The 16789-nt window shown below is 46.1% G+C and overlaps 2 protein-coding genes across 2 annotated transcripts; one reads left to right on the top strand and one right to left on the bottom strand.

Annotated features, from left to right (window-relative positions):
• The first annotated feature begins 622 nt into the window (after positions 1–622).
• LOC307074424 (adipocyte plasma membrane-associated protein) lies at positions 623–8225 on the top strand. The gene is made up of 9 exons (XM_079734586.1): positions 623–745; positions 1912–2001; positions 2144–2265; positions 3475–3576; positions 4171–4323; positions 4452–4567; positions 6240–6400; positions 7116–7314; positions 7937–8225. Coding segments are annotated over exons 1-9 (1161 nt in total). The 5' UTR covers positions 623–743; the 3' UTR covers positions 8153–8225.
• A 791-nt stretch (positions 8226–9016) lies between these two features.
• Positions 9017–16372, bottom strand: cwf19l1 (CWF19 like cell cycle control factor 1). Its single transcript, XM_079734608.1, has 14 exons — positions 16305–16372; positions 15923–16007; positions 15459–15543; positions 15161–15262; positions 14543–14757; positions 13988–14103; positions 13701–13785; positions 13193–13345; positions 12577–12763; positions 11737–11816; positions 11266–11475; positions 10694–10813; positions 10032–10129; positions 9017–9624 (listed from the first exon to the last, which is right to left on the bottom strand). Exons 1-14 carry the CDS (start codon positions 16325–16327, stop codon positions 9480–9482), a joined length of 1704 nt encoding a protein of 567 aa, XP_079590734.1. The 5' UTR covers positions 16328–16372; the 3' UTR covers positions 9017–9479.
• Positions 16373–16789: the final 417 nt, after the last annotated feature.

Genomic DNA, 16789 nt, shown 5'->3' with positions numbered 1-16789 from the left:
TAAAGTTTAAGTTATTTACATGATTGTCCCATTTAATCATTCCTCCTTTTTAACAAAATGCTAATCCAGAGCCTTGAAATAATTTGCCGCAATAGCAACCCATTTTAAAACATATTGCTGTATACGATTTAAACCTTCACAATTACCCTTACCTTACACTGACTTATAGAGGGGTTGAGCAGGGAATTTCATTTTATAAATTTATATTTTATTAATTAAGACGTAAATAGAAAATAATAATAAATAAAAACGCGAAATAACCGCTAGGAGGTGCTGCAGCCCCGTCGTCCCCGCGGCAATGCTTGGATGAGTTTAACTTTTTTATTAATTCCAATGGGATATTGCTGTAGGTACTTAGGCTACAGTTGTATTCATTCCTGTATCCCTGTTCCTGCTAACTGAGGTTCCCCTCTTAAGTGCCACTCAACCGTAACGCCCCCTTGTCCCCCCTCCGCCTCCCCCTCCTCGTCCTCATTTTGACCCCCATTACATATCAACAAACTGAGATCACAGCCTCTACAAGCCGCGCACACCTTCTGGAGACCTTGATCTGTGCAGACTGCAGACAACTCACATACATACCCACACACCAAAATCACGTCTGACTTGCAGGACACTCTTCTTCACTTCATGCACGTCGAGACGCGTCTAACGAAGACAAAAAAGACAACAGAGGAGTTTCGGCCGAACCGCTCTTTCATAACTTCCCCTGGTGGGGCTTTCATCAAGAGAGCCATTCCGTGATGTAAGTGAAGCATGGCAAGCGATGCTTTTAGAGTTGCGACCAATGCTGAGTAGGCTTCACTGTAGGGAATGAATTGCAGTTTAATTCAAGATGCATGTAACATGTTTAACAATTTATATAACAGTGGGAAATTATGTTTAAGTTAGATGGGCTACGTTTTGACTATATCGGAAACCTACAATACTTTCAACATTCAAGCGACTGACATATAACGAATCTGTATTGCAGAAGTCTGACAGTGTTCAGCAAAACCGATGTCATTTTAATCTAGAATCGTTTAGTCACGTTTGCATACATTCTGAGCAGCTCAACATTTGACTGTAATTATGAACTCAAGTCCCTACTGGGCAACCAGTAGGAATAATTCCTAATTGATGATTATATTATTGGATCATGGTATGGGGCATTTCAGTTCGTATTTTGCATACAAAGTGTTGACTGTTGTAGCTGCAAATACCTCTGTGGGGGGCCTATTGGGTGTGTTAATTTGACCATGACAAGAATTAGACTGGAACAGTCCACGTCTTTGAGTGCATGGGGGGGGCGGGGGTTGTTTTTGTTAAGATATAGGATTAAGTGTGCTTGAGTATTAATAAATATATATATAGAGAGAGAGAGAGAGAGAGAGAGAGAGAGAGGGAGAGGAACTAGGCAATGTTGCGTGCGTCATCTCTTCTGTATGATCGCAGATGTATGCCAAAGTTCACAAGGTCAGGCCTTGCAGCTGCCCGACAGTTAAAGTACAATACATCTGTGTTTCAAAACACTGTAGGCCTCGCTCCACACGGAAGGCGACGGTGCCAGCTACCAAACCACAGGAATAGTGCTAAACTAGGATTAGCATCAGGGCCTGTGAATATGAAAACAATGTTGTACTGTGCATAAAAGATATTTACCATGTGTTGTTCAACCATGACGTATCATCTCAATAAAATACTGGCAACAACACATTCAGCAAAATGATGATCTAAATTCATAAATCGGAATCAACCCGCATCAATGGAGACCAAACCAGTGAAACAGGTTCTTTATTGTCCGTGCCGGTGCTTCAATAGAATGAATACAATGAATGAATGAATGGCGGAAAATATGAATCCAATGGCCCCTACAGCTGTGTTGACCACACAACACGTCTCCTCCCCTTCTCTTTATCCTCTCCTCCGCAGGTTGGGCAAGGCTGCGTTCCTGGTTGCCCTCTGCTCCTTGGGGGTAGCGGTCTATCTCCTGCCCTCCCCGATCGACCCCAAACCCCACGTGTGAGTACCGGGTCACGGGGTCATGCACACAAGGGGCCCGACGGTTCCTGTGTATTCGTCGGCATAAAGGAAAGCATAGAGAAGTGCCTGTCGTCATCATGATCATGTGGTTACAATGTTTTTGTTCTGCTTTTGCCCTCAGATTGAAGGGCCCCCCTCCGGCCCTTGAGGGGCCCCTGGCTGTTAACACTCGCCTTCAGAAGGGCCGCAGAGTCTTTACCGGGAAACTACATGGACCAGAATCCTTCACTGCTGATCAAGATGGTGAGAGAGAGAGAGAGAGTGTTTTCTGTTTTATTTAACCATGATCCATGTTCGTCCCTTTAAGGTCAAAGTCTGGTTCCATTAAAGTGAACAGATGAACCTTACAGATAGATAAGATACCGTATCGAGGGATAGGAGGAAGGCGGAAAAAATCAATATTGTGCAATATGTAATGGAAGAGAGGTGATGGATCGAACCAATGGGAGGGGAAAGGGAGGTCATTGCGGCATCCATCACGGATGGAAGTTCCTGGTGATTAAAGTGGTCTACCCGTGATGAGCTTTAGGCGCCCGCGTTGGTGATGTTAAGTATTATTGAGCAGTATTGAAGCTCAACCTAGCATCGATGCTACGCCGGGATCAGCTCACCACTCTGATTGGTTTACATTCTCGGTCGGACGCTGACCGAGAATGTAAACCAATGTACACGTTTATTGAGAGAAGTGCACTAAACGCCCGTCTACGTCTGGCTATATTCCTAACATCAGACCTCGTGTCCAACCCTTTGCTCTCCAACATCATGTGTCGACCGCTTCAGGGGGGTTAGAAGGTCTCCCATTTGGCCTTAAATAAGTTCCCAGCTTCGTTCAGAGACTCAGAATCCTAAAGAAGTTCTTAGACCCAAGGGGCCACTTCACATCTGAGTAATGCACAGCCATAATTCTGATGAGTGTGGGGCAAAGTGAATGCTTCGCTTGCAGAAGATTTGTCTCCTAATTTAATGTATTTCCAATCCCTTTCTATTCCACTCTCAAAGTTGATGCATGCTGCATCATAGAGAGGAAATCCCAAGTGCTTATGGTGGTATGAATGTTAATCTGAGCATTTCAAATCCTTTCTAATTCCATAGGAGGTAATAACATGTTATAGCATGAAATGGTTGGTCGTCCCATAGCCTTGTCAACACCAATTCATTAGATCTGCTGCTTGTTGGTCGATCCCTCTCTATGCGTATCAGACTGTCCTTTGTTATTGGGTATTCTGTGAGCAAAATCCTTATCTTGGGTGAAAGTCTGCTTCTGAGTAGCTCTACAGGTCTGTACCTAACTGGTCTCTGTCCGTCTCTCTGTCTTCTTGTCTTCCGGTCTGTCTGCCTCTCTGGCTTCTTGTCCTTCTGTTTGTCTATCATGTCTGTCTGCATTCCTGTCTGTCTTTCCGTTTGAATGTCTGTCACTCTGGTGGCCTGTTTGTCTGCCTGTCTGCCTGTCAGGTAACGTGTACACTGGTACAGTGGATGGGAAGCTGTGGAGGATCGGGGCAGACGACACACTGACGCTGATCACCCAGATGGGCCAGGACATCCCAGAATGTGGTGAGAACGACATGGGCAACACCTGATCAGGGCTGTGTGTTTGTGTGTGTGTGTGTGTGTGTGTGTGTGTGTGTGTGTGTGTGTGTGTGTGTGTGTGTGTGTGTGTGTGTGTGTGTGTGTGTGTGTGTGTGTGTGTGTGTGTGTGTGTGTGTGTGTGTGTCTGTCTGTCTGTCTGTCTGTCTGTCTGTCTGTCTGTCTGTCTGTCTGTCTGTCTGTCTGTCTGTCTGTCTGTCTGTCTGTCTGTCTGTCTGTCTGTCTGTCTGTCTGTCTGTCTGTCTGTCTGTCTGTCTGTCTGTCTGTCTGTCTGTCTGTCTGTCTGTCTGTCTGTCTGTCTGTCTGTCTGTCTGTCTGTCTGTCTGTCTGTCTGTCTGTCTGTCTGTCTGTCTGTCTGTCTGTCTGTCTGTCTGTCTGTCTGTCTGTCTGTCTGTCTGTCTGTCTGTCTGTCTGTCTGTCTGTCTGTCTGTCTGTCTCACTCCCCTCCTCAGTGTGTGTGTGTGTGCTTGTGTGTCACTCACTCCCCCCCTCACTGTGTGAGTTTTTGTGTGTTTGTGTGTCACTCGCTCCCCCCCCCCCTCACTCCCTTACCCCTGGCAGGCAGTAATCCAGACTATGAGCCGGTGTGCGGTCGTCCCCACGGCGTCCGATTGGACCGACGCGGTCAGCTGATCGTGGCGGACTCGTACCTGGGACTGCACAGCGTGGACCCCCAGACCGGACAGAAGACCCTCCTCCTGGCCAACTCTGAAGGTGTGTGTGTGTGTTTGTGTGTGTGTGTGGGTGGGTGTGAAGAGGAGTTGAGAACTATTGAACCATTATGTTATTGTGATACAATAATTGTGTCTGTGTGTGTGTGTGTGTCTCTCTGTGGCCTTCAGGAGCTGACGGCCGGCCCTTCGCCTTCCTCAACGGTCTGGAGATCTCACCCCAGACCGGCCTCGTCTATTTCACCGACTCCTCCAGTCGCTGGGGGCGTCGCCACGTCAAACTTGAGGTACACACACACACTCATGTACACACACACACACACACACACACACACACACACACACACACACACAGAGACACACAAGCATACATACTCACACTCAAGCACATGCATACGCACTCTCACACTCACAAACACACACACTATGAACCGTGGGTAATGTGACAGTATGTAAACAACTTGTCCTTTAAACATTCTCCTGTTGTTTCTGAAGTGTTTCTTTGTGGTTGGGGGAATGGAACAATGGTCTCCTAATGGTCTCCTATCCATTTATATCCGTCTGTGTTGTGTTCGTTGTCCTGGCACCGGGACATTCCCATTCAAATGGAGAGGGACCTTCCACCGATTTGTATATTTTAGTCTCAAATGCAAAAAGAACGCTTGGAAATCTATTGGATCAAATCACAATCTCTTCTCCATGCGCGGCGGCTCCAATAAAGCAGGCGGAAAGAAGAGATCAGAAGGAAATAAGGAAAGAGGGGGAGTGATTTGAATGAGCAGCTTCAGTTCACCACAAGGTTGTCCCTTTGTTGAGCCCAATCTAACAGATTGGGCTCCACCATGAGGACGGAAGTGTTCTCCCTGCAGGGAGTGGGAGGAGGACTGTACAGGGGGAGGCTTTTATTCTTGTTGCCGGGCAACTTCGTGCCTCACAAATCACTGGGAAGACAACTTTTTACTGGGGAGAGAAACCATTTATGGACCATTCTGTACAGACTAGGCTGTAGAAATGTGGCTAGCACATACGTTGGAAGGGAGGAAGGGAGGGAGGGAGGGAGTGGCCAGCTGCCAAAATAAATGGTGTAAAAAATATATATATAAATTAGCGATAACTAGCTAATTTAGAGGTAGATTCCTTCCTCTCCAATTGTAAGGTGTTAGTATTTGTACTGTCTGTGTAGCGGTCTGACGCTGCGGTCATGTCAGTACCCTGACTTCATTATTGTGTGCTTCTTGTAATACATGTCCACTTCCCCTCATAACTGCCATGGGCAATCCATAAGTCTGCACATAAGTCGCTCCCCTCACCTTTTGTTTAATATCCGACCTGAATACTATAGCCCCTTCTCCTCCCTTACTCTCCTAAAAATACCTCCCTTACGCACTTATTGTATGTTGTACATCTTGGCCCTTAAAAATAGTACTTAGCATTGTGTAGCGTCATATCCTAGCTATCTTCTTTGTACACAGGGAATGTGTTAACCTAGTAATTGTAAGGGCTTGGCCCTTGTTTCTATAAACATCCTTGCCGTACCGACAGCGATATATTGTTGTTTCTCTTTCTTCTGACAAATGTACTTATTGTGAGTCGCTTTGGATCAAAGCGGCTGCTAAATGCCCAAAATGTAAATGTCAACATGTAGTTTCCCTATAACAATCCTGTACACCCATGGTCTCTCTGAAGGTGCGCGGTCATTGCGGTCTGTGTGTCTTCTCATGATCACGCTCCATTCAACCAACGATTGAACGCCATTGTTTATGGAGGCAAATCCTTGTTGGAATGCATGCATATAAACTGCATACGTTACTGCAGCCTTCAAATAATGGTCGGCAAAAAATGGTCACCCAACGCACGAATAAATCAATTTATTTCGAGCGATCCTATTGGTCCACCAATGATTTGCCTCCATATACCAAGGTGTTACCGCAGCCTTAACGCGGGGCTGTGTTGGTGCAGGTGATCGAGTTGAACGCCCTGGGTCGCCTGCTGACCTACGACCCTGAGAGTGGGCGGGTGGCGGTGCTGCTGGACTCTCTCTACATGCCCAACGGACTGGCCCTGTCCCCGGACGAGGACTTCCTGCTGCTGGCCGAGACCAGCATCGGACGCATTCTCCGGTACATACACACACACACACATGCATGGACGCAACGCACATATTGGTAGCCAACGCAGACACAAGCGCACACATGCACGCATGCATACACACATGTACACGCACACGTTGATACCCATGCTAAGCACACATACACAAACACACACACACACACACATGCTCGCTTGCATTGACACAGACACACACACAAAGCATAAAAATTAGGGGTGTAACGATTCACCGATACGAATCGGTAACCGGTTGGATTGACAAAGTTGCGACTACATGGATACGTGGGCGCCTGAATCGATTTTAAAGGACCAAGAATCGGTCGATGCGCAGATTTAATCAGTTGATTGAAGCTTAAAGGTTGTATCAGCGATGTTGGGTGATGTCACTTCTAGAAAAAAATTTTTTCGAGCGATCTCATTGGTAGAAAATTTAAATTTATTTCGAGCGATCTCATTGGTAGAAAATATAAATTTATTTAGAGCGATCTCATTGGTAGAAAATATCAATTTTTTCGAGCGATCTCATAGGTAGAAAATTTCAAGTTTTTTGAGCGAACTCATTGGTCGAAATATTCGTCAATATTAAAATGTATCGTCCCTGAATCGTACCGCATGCGGAGAGATGCACACCCATAATAAAAATACAAAAATAAATAATAAATAAATAAAAACATCATCATAAGATGGTCATAAGTCTAGATTATAAAACTACTTCATGTCTTGAAGGTTCTGGCTGAAGGGGCCCAAGGCAGGTACCAAGGAGGTGGTCCTCGACAACATGATCGGTTACCCCGACAACATACGTCTCAGCGCGGGCGGTGACGCCTTCCTGGTGGGCATCACCACGCCCCGCTTCCGGAAGCTCCTCCCCCCGTTCCTGGACGTGATCGCGCCATACCCGGCGGTGAAGCGCTTCCTCGCTAAGGTGGGTGACTCCGCCCTGTTCCCCGTCACCGTGGTGACTAGTATCGTAGGACACGCAGAGCGGGGATATCGGAAATAAGTCAGAATTTAAATTGAAAATCGATTCGAATTTTGAGCAATCTCATTGGTCGAAAAATAACAAAATATATATATATATTTTATTACTTTCACAATCTCCATTTCTTGCTTCTTCTTTGATGATATTCCTTGATATCCTCCTGGCCCTCCATGATAGTGAATGAACCGCGGTCAGTACATAGTGCCATATGGGAGATTCAGTCTGCTGTAACCAGACTCACTGATGAACCTTCTACAGAGGATACAGGTCTCCTTGCTTTCATATTTGTATAGATATGTATAGCATATGTATAGATAGCACAATATTAGACACTTTGAAAGGCCAAGATCATCAAATCTGTGGTTCAGCCAAAGATCAACACAACACACACACACACACACACACACACACACACACACACACACACACACACACACACACACACACACACACACACACACACACACACACACACACACACACACACAGAAAGAAAGAAGAAAGTTGGTCTTCCCTCCTCTCCATCCAGCCTCCCATCAGACCTCCTGTTCCCCCCCCCCACCAGGTGGTGCCTCTGGGCTGGTACAACGCCCTGCTGCCCCGCCACGCAGTGGTCCTGGAGCTGGCCCTGGACGGCCGGCTGCAGGGCTCGCACCACGACCCCGACGGCACGGTGACGCGGGCCGTCAGCGACGTCTTCCAGAACCCCCGCGGAGGCCGGACCTACCTGGGCAGCACCGACCAGCCCTACCTGGTGGTGTTGGACGGGTGGCAGAGCTGAGAGAGAGAGACCCTCACCACGGAGGACGGGGATGGATGACTTACCAACGTAAAGGAACCATATCCTGGGACGAGTTAGAGCGGGCGTAGGACGATTTGGCTGGGCTGGGATGGGCACATCCTGTTTTTAATGGTGACTTGGGTATAAGCAGGGATTTAGTCTTTTGTTGAGAAACGTTTCACGTTATCCTGAGACATTTGAGCCTTAAATTGCATAGTACCTCAGCAGCAGTGAATATACTATTGAAGGATTGTGTTTTAAAAAAATCATCTATTTTGAACTGTCCATTCACTTGAACAAAGAGACCTGTGAAGAATGACAGTAGTAAGAGAGCAATATACTATATAATGTAGTATAATACAATATACCATGTAATACAGGTCTGAATAACATGTTTTTTAATCGTCGACACTGGACTGCTTTCTCCAAGCTCATAACGTAGCAGCTTTGTTAATAACATTTGAATGTTACCACTAACAAGTCAGTTTAAAACCTGCAGTGTGCCGAAATTGTAATCCAGATTGTTTTTTTTGCAACATCAGAAACCTTTAAACCCTCCATTCTGATTAACAGCAAAAATATTTTTAATTTACATTTGACCCCTTTTCAAGTAAACTATTTATTAACAGGAAATAAACATTTTCTACTAAAGTATTTGCTTGTTTTGTTCAGGCATGGTTTTCTACAATAGAATGACATCATGCATGTGCCTATGGCTGTATTTCACAGAACGACATGCTACTAAAAATATATTCAATATGTGCTTGTGGCATCACAAATTGGCATCTTTATAACGGCAATAATGTTAATTTGAATAAACAAAGTTATGACCGAGGAATGATTTCAGCCTACACAGCACCAGAATCACAATAAAAAAGTTTAATCATTGCCAATATACAAAGTATTTTAACATCTGTACACAGATCTTGAAAATAATTCCCCACAATACTCCTGAAACCCAACCACCATGTTTGTTTTTTACAGTAAAATAGGCCTTCCCTGGTCATAAAAGAATAGCGCTGTGTAGCTGTTATACAAAAAGTTGACATAAAAAAATGTCCACACGTATTAAAAACCATTGATGAAGTGTGATGGATATGACAAGTAAAATCTCTTTTGACGCAACAACAAATGTGACTTTTGACCGTCTTGGTCGCAAGAAAAAGAATTTCATCCGTGGACAGCTTCTGCAGAAATTATTCATGACTTCAAACTAGTTTTCTCTGCGCCGTCAAGACATCGAAAAATACCAGGCCACTCCAGAAAACTAGAGGTGTGTGTCTGTGTGTGTGTAGGTGTGTGTAGGTGTGTGTATGCGTGTGTGGTTTCAGTCCTCCAAGGCGAAGTCGAAGGGCTTGAAGGCATCCCTCAGCGTGGCGCTGCACCTCTCCTCCTCCTCTCTCGTCTGCTTGCACTCCTTCCAGTCGGCCCGCGTGGGGATGTTGAGCAGGGCCTCGCTGGCCAGCACCTCCCTGGAACACACACACACACACACACACACACACACACACACACACACACACACACACACACACACACACACACACACACACACACACACACTTTAGAGGCCCCTCTGACAAGTGACACTTTGAAATCACAGGGTCTCATATTGGAAAGTGAGTAACATATAAAAATGGTGAAACCTAAAAAGATAAAAAAGCATAGCAATGGATGAATTGGAGGAACTATCACGGTTAACTTGCACGCTTGTGTACTTCTTCAAAATCAGAATCATACATTTAAGGTTTTATACAGCACCAAGTGATTTATGATGAGTGATTTATTTGAGCTAAAACTTCTATCGTAGTAAGGCGGCCATGTTCCTGGCCCTCTCGTTTAAACAAAGCGCTGACACACCACTGCCTCTCTATCGTACCTGCCAAACTGCAGAGGGAAGTGCTTCTGGATACGGTAGAAGAGCTTCTCTCCCGTGTCCAGCTCCACGTAGAAGTACGGTGTCCCCGGTGGGGCAATCTGAGACAAACAAAACGTATGTGGAAAAATGTACATTTTATAAAGGGGGGGGAATTTCAAAGTCAAAGTAAAAAAAAGTCAGTCAGCTTTTGTCGATTCCAAACTATGTGCAAGACAAATAGAGAATTCGAAATTGCGGTTGTCTCTGACCCATAGTGCAATAAGCACAAAAGGATAAATAAGATAAAATGAATAAAATAACTAATATTTACAATAAAATAAAATCTAAATAAATAGGCCGAAGTCGAATCTGCAAGCTCATGTTTTATTGGTCCGTCCCCTCCTGTTCAGGCAGACCTGGCTCGGGTTTATGGGGTGTTTTAAGTGCGATGACTAAACCGGAGCGCCCCATGGGAACGCCTTTGAGGCCTTTTGATTAGCAACCAATATGGAGGCCACTGACATCCCCCATCGCATTGCTCTGATTGGTTGTTTGTCTAACCCATTGCGTCCAACGTCCCTTTAGTCCAGAGGCCTTGTTTTGTTCGAAAATGAACAGAGGTTCCAGAAAAAGACACGTTTGCGAATGGGTCCGGCGGAGCCGGCCTCGGGCCGGGGTCGCACCTGCTTGAGGTCCGTGTGTTCGGGGATCTCCATCAGCTCCATCTGCTGCTCGCCGGCCTGGACCATGAAGGCCTCCTTGACGTCCTCAGTGGCACACTTATCCAGCGGCACCGGCACCACCTGCGGAGCCATGACCACCCGGTGTGACTGGAGGGCCTACCACCATACATGCTCTTATAGAGCCGAGCTGCTGTTAAGAAGTCACTTTTTTGTATTTGTTGATATTCTTTATGCTTATTTATTGAGACTAAAGGCTTTCAGGAGATTATATCTATCTATATGACATTTTAATTAATTATCAATTGCTTGAACTTAGTTTGCTCTTGATTTGTTTTGTGTGTGCATGATTGTACACGTCTGTGTGTCGGTATACTTGCAAATTGATAAATATATTCATTCTAAAAATCACTATTAACATTTTAATTTTAATGGTATACACTGCACGGTTGTTCATCATACTTTTGTGTCTTGTATGCAGCAGCACCAACACACCACCACTAAGTCCTTTCCAATAATCAACCCTCAACCCTTTGGTCACAACCCCCCCCCCCCCCCCCCGTCCATCCGCCTGCCTGTAACTGGAGGTGCTGGCTGCGGTAGTTCCTCTCGAAGGAGACGCAGCGCTCGCCCCGGCTCTTGTAGAACTTTTGAAGGGCGGCCTTGTACTTGTCCATCTCCTCCACCACCTCGGAGGCCAGCTCCACCACCGACTGGTAGTGGCCGATTGGCAGCACCAACACGTGGTAGGGGGTCAGGCCGCCCTTGGCCAGCGCCAGGTAACACTGGGGGGGCAGAATACAGCAGGGGGGAGGGGTAACGCACGGGTAGTGGCACGGCCTGTTGCAAGGATCTCTGCCAGTCGCCCTGACACATCTAAGGCTGAGGAGACTGCTGTGATACAATAGTCTGATTTAAATTATCAATAACGGATATATTTTAGATTTCTAAAATATATCCGCGGCTGAAAATCAGTTGATAATACAAAAGGTCGGCCATGTTTTTTTGCTGGTTGTTTAGTCAGAGGAAGAGGAACCACCACTCACGTGCGTGCCGATGCTGATGACCAGGTGCTTCTCCACCTGAGGACTGGCCAGACAGAACCAGCAGGGACCGGTGGGCTGGGCTGGAGAGAGAGGAGAGACTCAATACACTGGGACCGGCTGGGTGACTGGGAGAGGGGCTGGGAGAGGGGCTGGGAGAGGGACTGGGAGAGGGACTGGGAGAGGGACTGGGAGAGGGACTGGGAGAGGGGCTGGGAGAGGGGCTGGGAGAGGGGCTGGGAGAGGGACTGGGAGAGGGACTGGGAGAGGGACTGGGAGAGGGACTGGGAGAGGGGCTGGGAGAGGGACTGGGAGAGGGGCTGGGAGAGGGGCTGGGAGAGGGGCTGGGAGAGGGACTGGGAGAGGGCCTGGGAGAGGGCCTGGGAGAGGGGCTGGGAGAGGGGCTGGGAGAGGGACTGGGAGAGGGACTGGGAGAGGGGCTGGGAGAGGGACTGGGAGAGGGACTGGGAGAGGGGCTGGGAGAGGGGCTGGGAGAGGGACTGGGTGAGAGAGCAGTTTCAACACTGGATAGAGCGTGAAGTTTCAAAAAGAGGTGAGGTCAAACCATCCGTGTGGTGTGTTTTATAGCTGTGCATTTTTTTGTAATAAAACTACCTGAATGACCTTCCTTATTACATATTGCAGTTAGAATCGTGACTTTTAGGGAGGCTCCAAGTTTGGAGCTTCTAGATGCAAAACTCCTTTTCAGAAAAACATTTATGCAACCGTTGATATCTTATCAAACCATTCAAAAAACTCTGTTGAATTCCCTAGAGAGACCCCGCGGGAGACTACTATTTCCGTATCATAGCAACGAAGAGACGTGGGCGTGGCCAGACTCACGTGGTCTGCGGGGCTGCCTGGGCTGCCCGTCCGCGTCGCCCGGCCCCCCCTGGCCCCGCCTCTCCCCGTCCCAGGGGGGGCGGTCCCCGTCGTCGGAGGGCCGCTTCCTGCCCTGGCCCCGCCCCCCGCCACGCCCCCCGCCACGCCCCCCTCTGCTCAGGTCGAAGAAGAACTGGGCGGCGGGCTCCTTGCGGGGAAGACGAGGGTAATCATTAGACCTTCTGTTACCAGGACGACATGAGAGGGTAACAGAGTCACACCTGAGGGGGCGGTACTAAACACGTGTCTGATTGGTTCTCAATATATTCATGAGAGCCAATCAGAAACAGCAACGCAGCAACAGAGATGGTGACGTCGATTGATGTTTTCAAGAAGTGATTTTTATGTGTAAGAAAAAAATACAATGGTAACTAATTAAAAACAATAATAATCATGAGCACTCAGAAACACGACTCAACCCTAATTTCTTTTTCTGCAACAAAGAAACTTTATCTTTAACTACACCTCAACTGCCCAATCGGAAATCCTGAAATGAAAAGCCAAGCACTTATCCGATGTACACACACATACATACATACGTGCACGCACACACACACACACACACACACACACACACCTCCTCCTCAGCGGGGTCGATCCCCGTTTTGCCGCGCTGCAGCTTCTCCTTCCCGCTGCGCCTATAGGGGTTCTCCGTCACGTCCTGCGGCTGCTTGATCAGCTCCGACGGCGCCATGCTCTTCATGGGGACGATGTTGAAGGCGTACAGGTACTGGAGGCACCAGGGAGAGATGCAACGTTGATGCATAGAGATGTCTATATCTTCAAAGAGCACCACCAGCAATTACATATCTTTATTTTAAATAAAAAGGCGTTTTTGGTACTACTCCTTGTTACAAAAGATAGATTATGTTATATGTATTTGTTTTTTATGATTTTTATTTGTTTATTTTATGACGTGTATTGGCTGTGTTGACTAGTGTTTGCAAACCAAATTGCCCCTCGGGGACAATAAAGACTATCCTATTCTACTTTTCAAAAATCCCCTTCCTTTCCCCTTCCGTTCCAAGGATTTGGTGGAAGGAGACTCCTTTGAAGGAGATTTCCTGAAGGTGTCCTTCTCTCACCTTCTTCTTGGCGGGGTTGCTGACGGACGCCAGGGCGATGAAGCGGCTCACATGCTGCGCATTCTCCTGCAGGACCATGTGGTTCCTGAGAACACACACATACACACACACACACACACACACACACACACACACACACACACACACACACACACACACACACACACACACACACACACACACACACACACACACACACTTAACTTGTTGAGGACATACCAGAGAACCTGTCATCCCTGGAGAGAGAGAGAGGGCTGGGGAATTATTTCATAGTGAGACCTGCCTACCTGTAGGGAAGTCTTTCATAGTGAGCGCCCTCTACCGCCGCAAAATGGTAGCGCGGCTTCAGCTTGTCAGCCAGGTTGGCGACCGACGCCGCGCCGCAGCACTTGGTGTTCACTTCCTGGTGAACCAAATTAAAATGCATTACAGTGAATAGGTGATAGCAGATTCCTCATCACAACAACAACCAACTAAAACACACATTTTCTAAATGATGCAGTTGATTGACTAATGAACACCTTTAAATCGACAATGTGTGAGGTTTGTGAATGTAGTTAGCTCTGCCAAAGTTGGAGCACAAGTAAAGTAGGCAAGATTATCCTCCGGCCAGGCGTCAAACTTATAAAAAAATATATATCAGGTATTTGGTAAAATTGTATTAATGGGATTGTAGCCCTCAGCATGGACTACAGACGTATCTACATCATTCTACTAGAAAAATGTAATCGCAAATCTTGTGCGCACTGTCAATTTAAAAACAGCTATAGTGACTGACAGCCAGAGAATGCATTGTCGGGCTCAAATAAATCAAAATAAAAACTACAAGCAGAAGGCATCACCGGGTTGTTTCCGAACTGCCACACCCCGCGGGGCCACTGCGACGTCAGCAGTATGTCCACGCCCCGGAACTTGGAGTTGCTGACCAGCGGGGCCACCAGGGCCAGCAGGTCTTTGGGCGTGAAGCAGTGGGCAGGGGCCGGCTCCTGCAGGGCCTCGCGCCCGCTGACGTAGGCGATCTGGAGGCCGGACGCCCCCGTGAACACACCGCGACGCCCTGAGGGGGATGGCGTGCACGCGCAAAGACAACCATCATCATCATCATCATCGTCATCATCGTCGTCGCCGACGTACGAAATGGTTACTCGAAAAATATTTTGTTCTGTTCAAGGAAAAACCTTTCAATGGCATATTTGCTTCATGTTCAGCTTAATCGACCAAACGGATATGGCTGTGCCGAATTGAAGTGGTTGATATGAATCAATCTGAAGCAATCTTGCACATCTTAAATTGTTTTTATATATTTGTAAAAAAGCATACATATTTATGTAAATGTGTCCGTTGACCCTTCAATACCCCATTGGCATCTCCAATTAATTCTTATTTGTTCTGAGATATAACAACAAAGTGAGAAAGCATTAGACCCAGTAGTACTGCTGCCGCTCCCTATCACCTCTCACCCAGGTAGGTGATGTTTTCAGCCAGCTCACAGCCATCTGCGCTGGGGAAGTACTTCACCGTCGCCTGGCTGGCCGCTCCCAGGACGCATGTGTGAATGGGAGCTGAAGAAGATCACAATAAAAAACAAAGGAAACATGGTGCATTAATTTAGGACATTTGAAAAGGGTCAAATTATTTTGTAAGTAGCTTCAAGTTATCTTGTGATAAGGAAAAGTCTGGACATAATTGACACAATATTCACTTTGTCTTTTAGTAAGAAGTCTTATCGTCTAAATGTATAGTATTCTAATTGCACACCTTTCTTGGCTCCGGTTTTGTATTCTTGCCACTCTGCCTCTGACTCTTCGGTCTTTCCAAAGAAATCTCCCACACACAGCAGCAGCTGCAAACCCACGGGACAATCTTGAGCTCAATCCCTCGCCCAACCACCTCACACACAAGCCAGAATGATTTCATGCAGGTTCATTCAAATCATCCTAATTTAGTTGTGGAACATTTTGGAAATGTTTCTGGCCACCTACAATTGCAAGACAGTCCTGTAGTTGCTGAGCATTTTGGATTGGTTTGTCTCAGGGTTGTATCCTGTGTCCTGTGTAATCCTGAATTTAGCTGAATCCTGTTTCATCTATTTCATGATCTCGGATGTATTATGTACATCATGTACTAGATCAACTCGTGTTTGTGACATTGCTCTGACCAAGGGACGTTTGAGGCGCAATAACAATGTGTAACGTTAAAATACAAGTCAGACTCTGTCTTACATCAAACTGTCCACTCTTCTTTTGGATTGTCCGTACTCGGTTGAACAAATCGTTAAATTTGCCTTGGACATCCCCACACGTCAGGCTGGAGGCAGAAACACAGAAAAAACGGTTTGCACACATGTCCATGATTGAGATTCGGTTCCTTTTAAAATAATAATGGACGTTTAATTTACAAATGTACGATATAGGTCAAAATAATGAGCTATATCGTGGAAATCTTAATGTAGCCGCCAATAGAGCATTATGAAGATTTCCACAATAATTTCTTGTCGAGACTTTGGGTGAACAATTGAAGACAATAAACACAGACCCAATAGAGATTGTTGCCCATATGTACAAATGCATTTAAATATATAAATGTATTGTGGACAATACTTACACTCTTAAAGTTTGATCTCCCATGTTGCAAAATTACAGCAGTTTTTGGAAATTCGCAGCCAGTACGGCAGTCATACTCGTCCCCTATATTACATATGGAACTATTTTCACAGTTTTGATATATACGCCACACCAAACCAACCATTGTGATAAATATCAGCAACATGTTATTGTGAAAAACGGACCCTTGTTGACTCAATGGATTTATTATCTCTATGGTTTAAGTTGACAAAATGACCAACAGAAAAAAACATTGAATGAGGTTTCTACCCGGGCACCTTTAAGCGAAGAACATATGGTTGCCAGGTTAAATTGTTAAAATCAGCAATATATTTTATATGTTTTCTTTAACGTATACATCTATCCCTACTGGGTGTCAAAAACGTCTATGTAATTCCATACAATTAATAAGTTGTGCTTGAATTGGTTGATTATGTTCCTGAAAGAAATGCTGCAACAGTAAGCATTGTTTAAGGGTGATTGCAG

Source organism: Pollachius pollachius, assembly GCF_949987615.1.
Source record: "Pollachius pollachius genome assembly, chromosome: 4".
Classification (NCBI taxonomy): domain Eukaryota; kingdom Metazoa; phylum Chordata; class Actinopteri; order Gadiformes; family Gadidae; genus Pollachius; species Pollachius pollachius.
Note: the sequence above shows the minus strand (reverse complement) of the source record. Positions and strands in the feature narration are given on the sequence as shown.